This window comes from Trematomus bernacchii, unplaced genomic scaffold, assembly GCF_902827165.1.
Source record: "Trematomus bernacchii unplaced genomic scaffold, fTreBer1.1, whole genome shotgun sequence".
NCBI classification, from domain to species: Eukaryota; Metazoa; Chordata; class Actinopteri; order Perciformes; family Nototheniidae; genus Trematomus; species Trematomus bernacchii.
Genome location: NW_022987739.1, coordinates 8,095,026 through 8,110,326, shown reverse-complemented (window position 1 = coordinate 8,110,326; position 15,301 = coordinate 8,095,026). Strand labels below are relative to the sequence as shown.

The following is a 15,301-nucleotide window of genomic DNA, read 5'->3' as shown; positions in this document are numbered from 1 at the left end:
ACTCATTGACATTTCTCAACCACGTTCCATAGGGCAATTACAGGTGTGCATAGTGTTAGATTGTGCAAGTTCACTATCAGATGCATATTTATTAATTGGCTACTCGGATGAAGAATGTATTTATTTAGGAAGGGACATTCAAGTGTAATGTATTTGATCAAATGGTGAAGGTACAGGAAATAACCCATAAGCTATTACAAAAAGTAAAAAACTAAGGTAAAGTCATCAGATCTGTTAATGAAATATTGGATAGTTTTCATTATTTAAGTGACGCCATCGCAATGAAAAGTTTAGAGGCAAAAAACTCTTAACTCACAAGGGTCACAAGCCATACAGGCTGGGAGTCAATGAAAAAAACAAGCAGCACACTACTGTTATACTGCATGCTCAGAAGAACCACTTACATTGCGCTTCATGTAACCTTTATTACTCGAACACACACATGTTCTGACAATATGGTAGTGATGGTTTAGCTCCATCAAGGTTGAAATTCATTCAGTGAAAATCTTTTTTGTATCTCCAGTTTTCACACCATAGAGAAACTTAGTATATTTTATGGTTGGTTCACATTACATCCAGACAATACACATTTCATACAGTTATTCAGCCTTAGAGCATATCAGTTGTGGTCTAATAGTCATTTAAAGAGACGAGGCAATATTATGGACACTACACTGTACATTTGAGTAGTTGGAAATATTAGTTATTATTCATATCTGTGGGCAAATCTATGGATTTTTAAGTATTCGTGTGTTATGATATGTAGCAGTATTTCATCTTACAGCTTTGAATAGTACAGAGTACATGTGTTTGAAAGTGTTTGAAAGTAACTAAGTACATTTATTCTCTTACTGATGTACAGAGGGCAGTATTGTACCTTGTATTCCACTACACCTGATGAACAGTGATTTTTGAATTAAGATCAACATGCAAAACATATGAATGTATATGATAAAACAATTATTGTTATAGATTAAACTACCAAGATATATGGAAATAAATTAAATAATTTACATGACCCACTACACTTCACCATTAAAGTGTGCACACAAAATAAAAATACAAATAATCATAGCCATTAAATAATTATAGAAAAAATAACGGCTTATACTTTTGCCAATATTTCTTCCCTTTATAAAATGTACTGTCTATGCAGCTGTGACATGGTTTTATGTAAGGGTGTATGACCATATAACTGACTCACCCTGTGGGAGTTGCTCGAGCTGATTCCTCTCAACAGATAGCAGCTGCAGGGTGGGGGCCCAGGACACACATCCCCGTCCTCTCCAAGGTCTCAAGCGTTGAAGATGTCTTCCTCTGGCATAACGGCTTCCACTCTCTACGCACAGAGACAAGTGTGCGATACTGTTGTTTCCCAGCCATACATTCCTGAGGTTATAATGTGGTCGGTCGAGTGTGACAGAGCCGAGGAGGTTATGAGATAAGTCGAGCTCAGTGACAGAGTTTTGGATATGTTGTGGCATCAAGGAAAGGCCAGCGGAGGAGCAGTTCAGCAGGGGAGCTCTCTGACAGGTGCAGGACTCAGGACAGGCAGGGAGGTGAGAGGAGACGAGGAGCAGCGAGGAGACGAGGAGCAGCAGGAGGGCCAGGGAGGGCCCCTGTGCCACTGCCATCAAAACCTGACCCGAGAAGATACAAAGATCATGAGTGACAGAAAATATATGCAATCAAAAAGAAAAAACAACACACATTTAACCATAAGAATATGAAAAACAGACTCTCTTTGAATTATCATTAACTAAAGACCATTGCTTATAAGACCAACACATTAAAACTAACTGTCATCAATGGAACACATTAACTTGATTTAGAAGAAGTTCATGATATACAATAATATAGAGATGAAGTACAGTAACATAAATAGTAAGTAGTCTTAAAACATCTAACTCACCTGTGTATTTACTCTTTGTCAGGCTGGCAGGAAAACTTGTGACTGTGTTTTCACACCCAGAGCTTCAGGTGTTTAACTTTGACCGTCTCTGGCAGTTCTGATCAAAGTCTGAAGAATATTTTGCTGCGTCGAGCTTAACATGGACCCACCCTCGAGATGCCATTCTGTGATTCATGCAATCATTCACATGTCTAGTTAATATCTTACTATGATTGTTTTCCTCCTCCTGAATAGTAGATAACTCGGATCCTGAGGGCTTTATGGCGAGTAGAACCCTGCCCCTGTACATTTATTACATAATAAAACAGCATAATGAGGCACAGTATTCTTTTGTGGCTTTAAATGACCATATAAACACTTGAGGAATTTCCGGAAGCCAATGATAAGAAGTTTCACATAGCAACACGTTTCTTTATTGAAACAAACATAGCAATGAAATGTTCAACATTTTCTTTCAAAAATAAGGCTGATTGTTTTTTGTTGTTATTTTCATTAGTTGATCAAAAACATGTTTTCTCACAACAGGCTCTTAGAACATTTCTCAACATCAGCACTTTTTTTTTTAAAAGACAAGACAATCCAAAGCAAAAGTCAAATATTTTATACTATATTACATAAAATTCAAACCACTCAATAAAGGCGTTAAAGCAAAAATGATTTAGACTTTCCTGTCATTCAATATTTCAATATATTTTTGTCACACAATCTCCTTTTTTTTTAATATTGTGTTATTTTGCTTTAAAAAAAATAGAATATTAGATACATATTATATTATATATCATCCCTTTTAAATCCATTGGCACGTGCATTATCGACAGTCCCAGAAAGAGACCTTCTCTGCTGCTTTATTACTGGATGGCTTAAAAAAATGTTTCTCATGTTTTAGAGTTTATGCCAAATGAAATTATACATCATGTAGTGTCTCACGCTTCTCAGTAAATATAATTTAACAAAATCTCAAACAAAGCTGCCAGAAACAATGAACAAATGAGCAAATACAATACCTCTACAAGGTTTGTAAATTGGTAATACTGGACGGTAAGGCAAAAAGAAAATACTGCTGTTTCTCATTTCTATCAATGGCCATTGCAAACCACAATGAGTTATACTGATATGGCATAAATTAGTATACAGTTGGCACATCTGAAAACCATCAAAACACATATGTTCATATCTTTGGCCAAGTGGCAATGATCTGTAACACAATTCCTGTTTGGCAACTAAAATAAGGAATACAGAATTTGACGGGTACACTGCAGAGGTATTACTAAGTCATGATAAATGTCCTATAGAATGTTCTATACACACAAATGTGTAACTTGACTTCAGTGGTGACAAAATGTAGACACTTGAAAGTAGACTTTAGCCAACTCTCCTACTGAGTTTTTCCACACGGGTTATCTGAAGTCTGGCAGCCCATGTTGGGATATTTCACCTGCACACGGAACAGAGTCCCATCTGCACACATGCAGAGCTTATACCGTTCCATGCCTTCATCAAAATACACATCTCCTGCAGAGTTAGGGATGCGTGAAGCATTGAACATGACTGATCCATTCAGAATGATGCTGTTCTCCTGCAAAGAGAAAATAACACATGTATATAAACCATCTTTAAACCATATACATGCAAGAGTTTGCAAAAACCTTTATTATAAAACCTGCCCTCCGTAACCCATGTTACAACACTCCATACTTACAGCCCTGAGCTCGATGCCTCCGCCCACTTTGAACTCTACAGTCCGGCCCATGATGTTGACGCCCTCGTTTCCACGAATGATGGCCTTGCCGTCCCCTTTAATGTTCAGGTCAGAAGATGCACTACTGGTGATCTAAAATAAGAGACAAATTGAACACAACAGTCAAAAACAAAGGCAGTAACTAAAGTTTAATTGAACTATTATTGGTTGTTGTTTACTGATAGTATTTCACAACCTGTGCACAAACCAATACAAATAAAAACTATTGTTAGGCTAATATTACTTTTCTGTTATAGTTATTATAAGCATTATACACACCCTTTCGGTGGAAGCCTTTTTAACACTGAGAATTTTGACTCCTTTGGGCAAGTGGAACTCATGGTTTTCAAAGTCTGTGCTGAAGTACGTGTTCTGTGTCCGAGGGTCTGTGAAGGTTATGCCAACGTCACTAACGATTGAGGTCTTTTCTTTCTCCACACTCAGCTTAGTGGTGCCTTGCTGGAACACAACCTGAAACGACATGCATCAAATTAACGAGAAGCGTTATAAAAATATGCACACAATATTTAAGCTTCTATCTTTTCAAATTGCTCAGTGTTTACTGTGAGTCTCCTCTGTGTTTCTTACCGGATTGTTGTTTCCAACGAGGACGAGGTCCTGGTCCTTGCGGCCCCCTACTGTGCTCTTGTGCAGTGGGTGAACGATGCCCATGTCCGCCTTCTGTTTGAAGCGCAGCAGTCCACTCTCATGGAACTCCATACTGTCACAACCATTCGGACCAATACGGATCACTGTCCATATTACCAGAGTGATCTGAGGGAAATAATGCAACAACACATAATGATATATGAAGCTCTGCCAACTTTTTATCATATTTTTCAGTAGTGTATTCAAGACAATGCATTAGATTGACATTTGTATAGCTTACAATAAGGTTAATTAAGGCGAGGATGAAGAGGAGGATAACGATGCAAACAGCCATGTTTCCCTTTCGTCCTCTCAGTCCAGTTTTATGAAGACGTTCCTCTTCTATGGGTACATATCCTGCTTTGAAGTTACTGTTGTGTTCCTTGTTGATATTCCGTCTTTCTATAGCCTTCTCCCGCATTGACTTCTTCACAGGCCCATTTGAACTCTCCTGGAAAGGCAAAACAATAAACAAATTACATGTTACTTGTTAACAAAACAACACTCAAATGTGTAACAAGGACAGGCTGCTTCACCTACGCTGTGAACAAGACAACTGCAGGTTCACCTACGCTGTGAACAAGACAACTGCAGGTTCTTCCTGCTGCTGCAGACTCAACAGGTCTGTCTACTGATTTTATTTAGCTTTTTAAAGTTTATATAGTTATCATATCAAGCTATTTTTTGATGGTCCTTGTTATTGCACTTTACTGCTGTCCCATGGCAAATGCCCACACTGTAGGGCTAATAAAACATTATATTATCTAACTTATAACACCCTCCACATAGATATACTGGAATTGACCCTTTCAAATCTAAATACCCTCCAAGGCAAGATAATTACATTTCACACGTAGCATTTTATATTGTTTCCATGCGTTTCTTCCTGATTGGAACAGTTTACTCTACATTGCTTCTACCTACCTCTACAATCTTTAGGTTTGAGATGTTATCTCTATCAATTAGTACGATTTACCAGGCAAATTATGGTAAAATATTGGCTGGTAGATACAAAATACCAATGAAAATCTATCTAGCTATTTTGCAGGTGGACAAAATGAATTAATTGTGATCCCTGTTTCCTTCCTATTTATCTCCTGTTTCTAGACTCAGTGCTGGAATGCCTCTCAGTTAAATACCCCACGACTGCCTGTCTGTGGCCAGAACTAAAAATAAACTGCACTCATTTTAGCAGCAATAAATAGAGGCAAGCCCGTGTGTCCTTATTAAGCAGCTTCTATGGCCTTTATTTTAGCATAACATCGATGCTGTTTACCAGCACATCGGTTACAATAACGGCATTGTTATTCCCATGTAACGCTAGCTATAATAACGACACGGTGGCGAGTATTTATAACACCGACAACAAAGCGGAATACATTTATATGTATTACTCCGGGTCAATCGGGAACATATCATTGCCCTATTGGCAAACAACAAGCAATACACGTACTAAAATGCAAGAAAAACAACAAATATTGAAGAAAACGGACCTGTTCAGACGCCATGTTGACCCTCCCTCTCCTGCTTGCAGAGTGAATGGGACCGTACCACTTTTCACGGTCGAAAATAAAGAACGGGTATGTTGTGATATTATAACAGGTCGAAATAAGTTAGGAATAAAAAGGTTTTGATAAAACGAACGTAAACAACCCTGTGCAATTTGTATTTGCATTAAGCGAGCTAAAAAGGGACGTTTATATACAAGTAAAATATGGTGCATTCCAAGTTCAACCATCCAATGAGAGAAGGGTCCCAAAATAGAAAAACATGTTCATTCATATTTTCCATAGGTAAAATGCCAAGCGGACCATAACCATAACACTGTTTCATCCAAGCTCCAACAATACATTCTAAGCAGCATTTGGTACAAAGTAGTAAATGTATCAAACAGTTATATTTCAGCTTAGGCTATTATTTGTTATTGAATCCTGCCTATATTTAAATAGAAACAGATTTATTTAGGGAATGGGTATAATCTAATTAATAATTTTATTTAAGTTAATAAATTCAATTAATACATCGGTTTTACGTTCTCATCATAATTTTTTTGATAACATTTCTTTGTTTTGAGCAAAATTATTTTCTTATTAGATTTTTTGAAATGTAAAATAAATACATTGTTTTAAAAGAAAGTGTTCAAATGACTTGGATAAGTTATGCTTAAATATTTTTTACATCTCTTTTACATTTGTACTCCATTCATTATCATGACAGCCCAACACTCACTGCACTTGTAATTCATGTATTACTCTCATGTATGTCCTACACTACAGTATTATAATCGGATTAACTTCAACACACACACACACACTTCAGTTCACTCTGCAGGCCTTTGGTGTCGTTTGACAGTATGACATTACAATCGTATTTACACCCCGGCAGAACAGAGCCTACAGAGGAGAGACAGAGACAGCAGTGCTCCTAGTTTATCCGTCTGGAATTATTTGTATTTAAAGTGGTTTGTTTTCAGGTTGTCGCCTACAGTCTCGTCTCCTGGTTGCCACAACTGAGGCGGTGCTTGGCATCACAGTCGTAGGTGGAGAAAAGCTGCCAGGACAGGAATTTTAACTGCATCGTGTCCTACTGCAGGAGCATTTTAAAGCTCCCAGTAGGCTCATTAGGACGGACATGGCCGATACTTTGAGGAGACTGACCCACACATCCCCTTTCAGCGTCCTGCAGGACAAACTTGAGAGCTGGCACAGAGACTACCATGTAAGTTTATCAATAATTAAAGACCACCGACCTAAATCTGACCAAAGCAGTTCATCTGTTGCACCATGTTTATGTAATGCATTAGAGGCTATAAGTCACATTTGTGCACATTTATAATGTATGGGTTAGTCAAAGCGTTGCAGAAAACATTATTTCCTGGTATAGATGATTATAAATTGCTTTGCTTACTGCTATAAACTGGTGATTTGTCCACTATCTCGATTTGTTTATACTTTTTATTCGGCTATTTTTATTACGGGCAATGCAATGGAATGCAGTGGTTTGGATGATGCATGCATTTATTTAAAAATACCACAACAAAGGAATGCAAAGCTTGTTTTAGATGACATTAATTTCCCGGTTGAGTTTGGTTGCTATGGACGCCGGTTGCCCTGGCTACAGGTGGACTTTTCCGAAGAAGTTTTTCTGCTACGATGGTTCACTTCCTGTTACTTCCGGTAGAAATCCGCTGGGTGGCTTAACCCTCCTGTTATCCTCAGATTTACTTTACACGCTTTATCCTCTGGGGTCAATTTGATCCCAGTAGTTTAAAACTCAAGACAATGATCATATTCCAAATGTTAACCAACATGTATGTCTCTGGTGCTTTAGGTAGGCTATCTTAGTTGACTACCTAAATAACCATTTAAATAAAACATTACCCCAACTTTCCCCCCTACAGACCCCTTTATACATCCAGAATTCCTATTATGTGACTATCGACAAATATATAAATCACCATAAAATCTCACTGACTGATATAAAATGTTAAAGTAAGATCTTTTTGATGTTGTTAAAGGACCAATAACTAAAGTAGAGGGTAGTTTTTTTTTTACAATGATACATTTGCATGTAATAGTCACCTCAATATCATCCACACAATCAATACAAATATGTGTAAAATATTGAAATTTGTACATGTTTTATATTACTAAAACAGCCTGGCGTCAAATGTACCCCAAGGAACACCGATGCGTACAAAGTGCGTACAGGACATGTTATGTTTACCCATTAGTCCTCACTAAATTAGGAAAAGTCATGAAATACTAAGCAAATAATGTGAACAATTTTTTTTAGATACGTTAAACATTGAATGGGGTCAAATTGACCCAAAGGATAACAGGAGGGTTAAGGCGGCAGAGGTACCGGAAGTGGCTTTTAATTATTTGTATTTAGGTTTTTTTTATTTAACTAATGCGACACAATTTGACTACAGGAAATAATGTGAAAATTCCATACAATTAAACATCCAAGGGGGTAAGCACAAAATGGTATGGAAAATAAACAAAAGAAAAACTAAATAAAAGAAAAGATTAATAATAAAATAACAATTTGTAAACAAATGATATTTGCTAAATATATGAATGTGTAATATAAGGAGTTTTTATTTGTACCTATGAAAGAACATTCTAGGAAAAGGTATTCATCATTCCTGTTGTTTTTAAAGCACTTTTATTGAAATAATTATACAAGGTTACAACACAAAATCTTGTACAGCAAACACTGGCGTTATACATTTTAACAGTTATTTATAATAATTGTCCACAAGGACATAATACTGTATATTAAGCTACAAAATAAAATATACAACAAAACAGCCATATACAGTAGCTGCAGCCTGTTACATTTTGCAATTTAAAATGCTTCATGCTTTTAAATATTTGATTACATTAATAAAAAACTAGCTGAATAGTCATTCTCCTTGTCATCTTATGTCTGAAATGAACTCTACTAACTTCACGTTGTCGTTCATTAGCCTATTGTTTATAATTTTTGTCCTCCCAGGTTATTTCCTGTGACAACAATCTAAATAGATGCTGTGAACTGATTGAACTAACCGCAAAGGTCCAAGGTCAACTGTTTGCCATCCTTAACCACACAGCTGCTGAAGGTAAGCTTTATATTGGCAGTATAGTAAAACACAGCAGTATAGCATTATCCCTCTCATAATAACAAGCAAGCTATTCTTCACACTCACTGGTTTTACACTGATGACTCAGGTGGACACTATGCTGGAGTGGACACTCTCAAAACTCGCCTGCTGCCGTGGCTTGGAACCTGTTTCTCCATGGCCAGGCCCGTGGTCTCTGATGACACCAGTCTGCAGCTCATCCAGGTGACAAGCTTTTACTTTGCTTATTATAACAATCCTATAAGGAAATCCATCAAAAATAATCCAGTGTAACACACAGTGTCCAACAAATTACAATGAGTTCTCTTCAATATGTACATCTCCAGTTGTGGTAACTGGATATAATTTGTTTTGATCAGGATTCAGTTGAAAAGGACCGAAGGATCAGGGAGCTCTCTGCCTCCCTTGACAGTGACATACAGAGGAAGGACACCGAGCTGTGCTCCACTCGCCTGCAGTTGGACTCCATGAGAGCAGAGTGAGTCCAACAGATATAAGACAGCAGAAGCAGAGCAGTCATTCCGTTTCCTTCCTCAACTAGCATGGCTCGGGTTTAAATGTATTTGGATAAAAGTCCATGGAAAATTGGGATGTATATCATCTCATTTTGTATCTCTTCAGATTGGTCGATACTCAGCAGGAACTGGATGTCACAAAGAGAGAGTCAGCAACTACTCTGCTGGCAACTGAAGAAGAAATATTGCAACTGAAAGCAGAGTGGGTGATTCACTAAAAATAGTGCCATGATCTATTTGCTCTCAAGTGAAATATACATGATGTGGCGTGCTACTTTTCTTGATGTGAAGCATGTCTGTCTTTCAGTTTGAGATCTGCACATGAGCAAGTGGAGAGTTATCAAAGGAAGATGGCGGCCTTCATTGATTATGAGCGGCAGATTCGCCTGCTCAAAGATGAAGTGTCTTACCTGAGCACAGACAAGACCGTGCTGCAGGAGAGGTAAACATGCCATCACTGTATGTGCACACAGACACCACTACACAGAACTGACTCGAATGATAACGTTTCTCTTCTGTATTTCAGGTTGGTGAGGAGTCGTTCTCCGAGCCCCTTGCCGAGGCTCAGTCGCTCTTCCAGCCCGATGAGGAGCGAGTCGCCCACCAGAGCACAGCTCACCAACTCCTCCCGCTACGCACGCCTCATATCACGCTTCAATGACCTGTACGCGGTGGAGCGGCTGGAGGCCCAGGTCATTCTTCGACGCCACATTGATGACGTGGAGATGGTCCAGAAAATCATCTTCATTGCCGTCGTGGTATGACTGAAATTGTTTTAGAGAGATGTGCAGATCAGAAGAGCATGGAGAGAAAAGAGTGCCCTATCTGTTTAAATTGACTTCATATGTGCTTGATTTCATCAGGGTTCATATTATGACTAATTTATATTTAGAGCAATTTACTTTTAAATATCTTGTTTTTTGTCACCGTGTCTCAGGAATCCTTTAAGACAGCAAAACTGGCTTACCGTCAGTTCAAGCTGCGAGTGAGAAAGACGTTGTCCCCGCACTTTGGGTTAGAAAACCTGGAGGATGCAGCAGTGGACTACATCGTCAGAAACCTGGACCTCTACGACATTCAGGCCAGCATCAATGTAGGACTAAACCCTTTATGTCTACTCTCTGCAGCATTTATGGACAAACTAATATGTTATTAAAACGGACGAGGCATCTGACCTTTGTGTTTAATTTCTCCCCAGGATGTGATCAATGCCATGAATGTGAACCCTCGGATCTCTTTTCCGCCAGAGGTGGACTTTTTCCTCATCAGTACCTTGATCAGGGAGATGTGCAGGGTGGCGTTTGCCATGCAGACACTGGACCCCCCGCTTGACTTTTCCTTTGCCAGCGATGGAGAACTTTACAACGACCGCAAGTCAGTCCTTTGTACATTACTGTGTCTAAATTACAGTCTGTCTTTTAACGGAATGCTGTACAAGTGTTCAAGTAACATGTGATGCTACATGACCTGTAAAACATGGCCAGTATATTCCTTAGGTTATTTGCCGTCTCTACCAGTAGATGTCGCCCTCACACACATCAATTCTCACAGCTCTCCCTCTCTGTTCCACCTCTTCTCTGACTGACAGGTATCGCCGTAGCTATGACTCTGAGTTAACTGCTCCTCTGGTGATGTACCATGTGTGGCCTTCCCTGTTGGAAGGAGATGCTGTGGTAGTGAAGGGCGAGGCTGTGACAAGAAGGGGTTCTGTGGTACTGACTGTATAAAACTTCAAAAATATAATTAATTGAAGTGTTCTCTGGAGAGTAAGGCCTCCCTGAAAGCTCAACATAATGTTGTGTTTTCTTGTGATACATCTGTTTTTGCAGTGGAGTAGAAGCAGGAGCACCAGCCCCGTGCGCTCTCGCTCACTCAGCCCAACTCGCAGTCTTGTAAGTCTCTATAATCTTTGACAGTACAACCAAACACACAGAGCCATAAGCACCATTTGGGGTTTTGTTCAAGAAGATTGCATTTTTTGTCTGGTTTAACATTCAGCTTGATTTAAATCTCAAATGTATCATTCTTTCTATTAAACATGCATGCAAACCCATGGATTTAAGGGTATGAACTTCAAACCCCTTTTCATTTGAATTTGTTTTCTTTAAATTTAACTAAATTGTTGTACGCTTCATTAACAATACTATCTTTTTTTAGGCATTTCTTAAAAAAAGAAGCCTGTCTCCTGGACGTCTCAGAGCGAGTCACCTGTGATCTCCGGCCTCTCTATCAACAGTGACTTACAACTTTACATCATATCATTAAAATAAACGTTAAAGAATTATTATTTGTTTATTCACACTTGTGCTTACACCAAATAAAGCAATGAATTCCTTAGAGACTCAACCACCCAAAGGCTTTCCAGAGTTTACAAATCTGGGGCATTTTGATGGGACTTTGACAGGTGAGGTCAGTACCTGTAGATTATAGATAAAGCAAAAGCACTGTGGCAGATTACTGAGCATTTGTCTTAATTGACTATATCAACTCTAAGATAGATAATACTAACAGTATTTTAGTAATAGTTAGAAACCTTAAAGTGCATTTTTCAGAGGGAAACTAGTCCTGCAGCACTTTCTTAGTCTTACAGATGCATTGAGAAAGACATATTCAGCCTTTACTCCTCTCTTTGCTTTTGACCAAAAGTCTAAGCGAAATTCTTTAGGCGTATTGCAGGATATATGGTGCTTATGACCGGTGCTAACTCCTCCAGTACTCGAGTGACAGATTATTGGTTATTGTGATTTTTTGTGTCAATTGTTGCAGTGTTTTTTTACTTCTTATTTTCCTCTTTTGGTGCTGTTTTGTATTCTGGACTTTTGTTTGAGATAAATGAATAGTAAAATCATACGTTTATGACAGGAATAGCGTTATTTATTGTGAACAAGAATAGGACCGGTAGCTAGTCAGTATGAATTCAATATGACACTTATTTAACGTTTACAACTTTTTATCTCTTTAATCGATTAACAAATATAGTTGATACAGTTGAATTCATACATGTTGATTTCACTATGATTTGATTTGAGTTGTTTGACGACTATATGTATAGACCGTGCCTTTTGTGATTGATTGCTTTTTTCAAGATTAAAGGGGACCTATCATGCAAAATGCACCTTTGTACGTCTTTTATACATGAATATGTGTCCCCGGTGTTCCAGGGAACTCACCAAGAGTCAGAAAACACAACCCTCTCTCTTTTCCTCCATACCCAAATCTCTAAAAAAGGGGCTGCAACAGATCTGATACAGACTGATACAGATTTGAACACTTTACTGACGTCAGGACGGTGGCGCTACGGCTATTGGGCCAACTCCACCAATCAGGAGGAGACAGCCACGGCCATTGCCGTTCGAAAGCGCTGGAGATGCTGTAGTACATATGCCAGGCCTGTAGGTGCAGCTGTTCTCTCAGAATCAGCCCTTGCAAAAACAGGGCTAAAAAAGTGCAAATTGAGCAGAATGAGGCATGGCTAAAATGCATGATCTGTTTGGTATTTTGAAAAAAAAAAAGTATAAATATGCCTTATATAGGTATGGTCCTACACTATATTATTAAAATATAGCATGATAGGCCCACTTTAAATGACAAACCTTTGCTTTTCTGCAAAGGCTGTTTGTTTTTTTGTTAATTCTGTCTTTGTTTTGCTATTAATTATTTGTTTCTCTGCGGCCTTACACTGTTTCTTGTATTTTGGCTCTCAAAGGATTCAACTTTAGTTATTTTTCCCCAATTTGCAGAATAATTCCCCCAATTTACATTTTTCTGACAAAAAGAGTAATACTACCCAGTTTTAACATTAGATGGTGCTGCTGCTCCATCATGACTGTGAGCCCACTTTGCTAAATGCACTGCGATGGTCACAGAGCAGAGACTCTGCAGCTTTTCTGAATAATAACTTAATTAAAAAAATATGTGGCCTACCCCAAATGGTATAACTTGACGTCACTATATGTGAAACATAGACTGTTGTGAAAAGAAATGTTATAAACCTTAAAGTTTATTCTGATAGGACTTTTTATAATATGCTTTGAGCCATCTTAGGCACTGGGCCTCATTCATGTGTGCCCGTGCACCAGTATGTTGACATTTGAATGAAATTCTTAAAGGAATCCCAGCAGCAACGTCGTAGTGATGCCATTCAAAATTATTTTAGCATTTTTAGCCGCCTAATTAGCTCTCTAGGCCTTGCCCGGTGCTGCACCCACATGCCCCACCAGGCAAACAAATGATGCTGCCAGTTCTTCAGATCATTATATGTAAAATAATTTGCTTCGCAGAGCAGAAACTGAGCTCTGAAAGGCCTCTGTGACCTCTGTGTCATTAAAAAACTGTCTTGACGGGTTCTCACACTGACCAATTCTGTAGTCAGTAGAAGAGTTATAGTTGTGTTTTTATTGCTGCCTAGGATAATTTAGCAAAAAATAAGATTTCTTTAGAGGATTATTAAGAAATGATGCGGATCCAATTGAGATAATGTTCAGCTCAACAGTATGTCTTTCCTGATACTGATAAAAGCTAACATTGTGGGGATTTGTGTAAAGAAAAAGTACCATAAATAATTGCATATCATATTATGCTTTTACCCACAGAGGGCACAACTGTGTTGAAACTCCAGTGCCAATGCAGTTTAAACATACAAACCCCATGCCGTTTCTCAAGCTGCAGCAATCCAAAATTAAAGTGTATTCTCACAAAAATGTAAAAATAAAATCCTTTGTTAACCTTTAAATGAGCAAGGATGGGACACTTGGAGAAGATATTTGGAAAAGAAGAGTGTATATGCAGAAACGCATGTCATGGAAACTTCCTCCATGCCTCCTCATCGTACACAATGAGCTACTTGTCCGATGTGCAGCGGTTCAGAGGGGTCCTGGCTCCTGGGACAGAGGCCAGGTCCTGCTGCCATGATACAACTGTGATGGAGCCTGGAGACTCTGTCTGAACTCAGTGGGAGGGTATTTACTCAGGTGTGTTGTGGTCAACTGTGGTCATGGACAGGGCGACTGCAGACAGTGGTTGATGGAGATGAGAAAGACGAAAATGGCAAAGGATTTTCATTTGACAGAAAGAGAAAGGATTTAGCTTCCACAACCAGATTAAGCTGTATTCTGGTAGCAAAACTGCATTTCAGCAGGTGCTAGACGTGAAATCTTAATTCATGGCCCAAACCAGAGACAGTAGTAGCTGGAGATCACCCTAAACAGACTGAAGAGCTGAAAAACCCATACGTTTCCAGTTTGGTGTCAGAAGCCTGACTCAGTGCTGCTGGACCGTGTGATATTTCCTCAGGACGTTCTTAATGTGCTCAATGCTGGCAAGAGTTGTGTCTCTGGAGCTTGAGCATGATGAGTACCCGCCCTGATCCCACAGCTAGACCAGGGAAATATTAATCGAGCTGTATATCACGGCACATGATGACATGGTTATGTGTGACCAGGCTGCAGCGCATAAATCAAATGCTATATATTAAAAAAGAGAGAAGAGGAAATGAAGAAAATCAAGGTCAGAGCAAACAAAAGTTCATATGTGGCAGGTGTTCTCTGAATAAAGAGATTTTTATTTCCAAACAATGTCCAAACATGGATACTTGTTACTAATCACCAGCCTGTGATTGTTGACTTTGACTTTCCTCTAATAGGGTCACAATTCAAAAGAGGAGTCAATGAGCCACTGCAGATCGACAAGGCCTCTGTTTATCCAAGAGAGGCAGTAGGGCCTGTGGCCCAGAGAGGCCGTTAAACACATCTGGAATGGAGCAGGATGCAGGTCTTGCACAGGAGGACCTTACGATTTATGACAGTCGGGTCAACACGGAGCTAGAGAAAGCACATTCATGACTTCAGCTTCATACTGTA

At 38.9% G+C, this 15,301-nt stretch overlaps 2 protein-coding genes across 2 annotated transcripts; one reads left to right on the top strand and one right to left on the bottom strand.

Annotated features, from left to right (window-relative positions):
* Positions 1-2,306: 2,306 nt before the first annotated feature.
* sgcb (sarcoglycan, beta (dystrophin-associated glycoprotein)) lies at positions 2,307-5,830 on the bottom strand. Its single transcript, XM_034146691.1, has 6 exons — positions 5,792-5,830; positions 4,540-4,749; positions 4,239-4,424; positions 3,930-4,121; positions 3,612-3,743; positions 2,307-3,488 (listed from the first exon to the last, which is right to left on the bottom strand). Exons 1-6 carry the CDS (start codon positions 5,804-5,806, stop codon positions 3,288-3,290), a joined length of 936 nt encoding a protein of 311 aa, XP_034002582.1. The 5' UTR covers positions 5,807-5,830; the 3' UTR covers positions 2,307-3,287.
* Positions 5,831-6,905: 1,075 nt separating this feature from the next.
* On the top strand, positions 6,906-11,657 carry spata18 (spermatogenesis associated 18). Its single transcript, XM_034146690.1, has 12 exons — positions 6,906-7,016; positions 8,802-8,907; positions 9,017-9,132; positions 9,288-9,406; positions 9,550-9,645; positions 9,751-9,885; positions 9,970-10,201; positions 10,381-10,536; positions 10,642-10,817; positions 11,032-11,155; positions 11,273-11,335; positions 11,601-11,657. The coding sequence occupies exons 1-12, from the start codon at positions 6,930-6,932 to the stop codon at positions 11,655-11,657; spliced, it is 1,467 nt and encodes a 488-aa protein (XP_034002581.1). The 5' UTR covers positions 6,906-6,929.
* Positions 11,658-15,301: the final 3,644 nt, after the last annotated feature.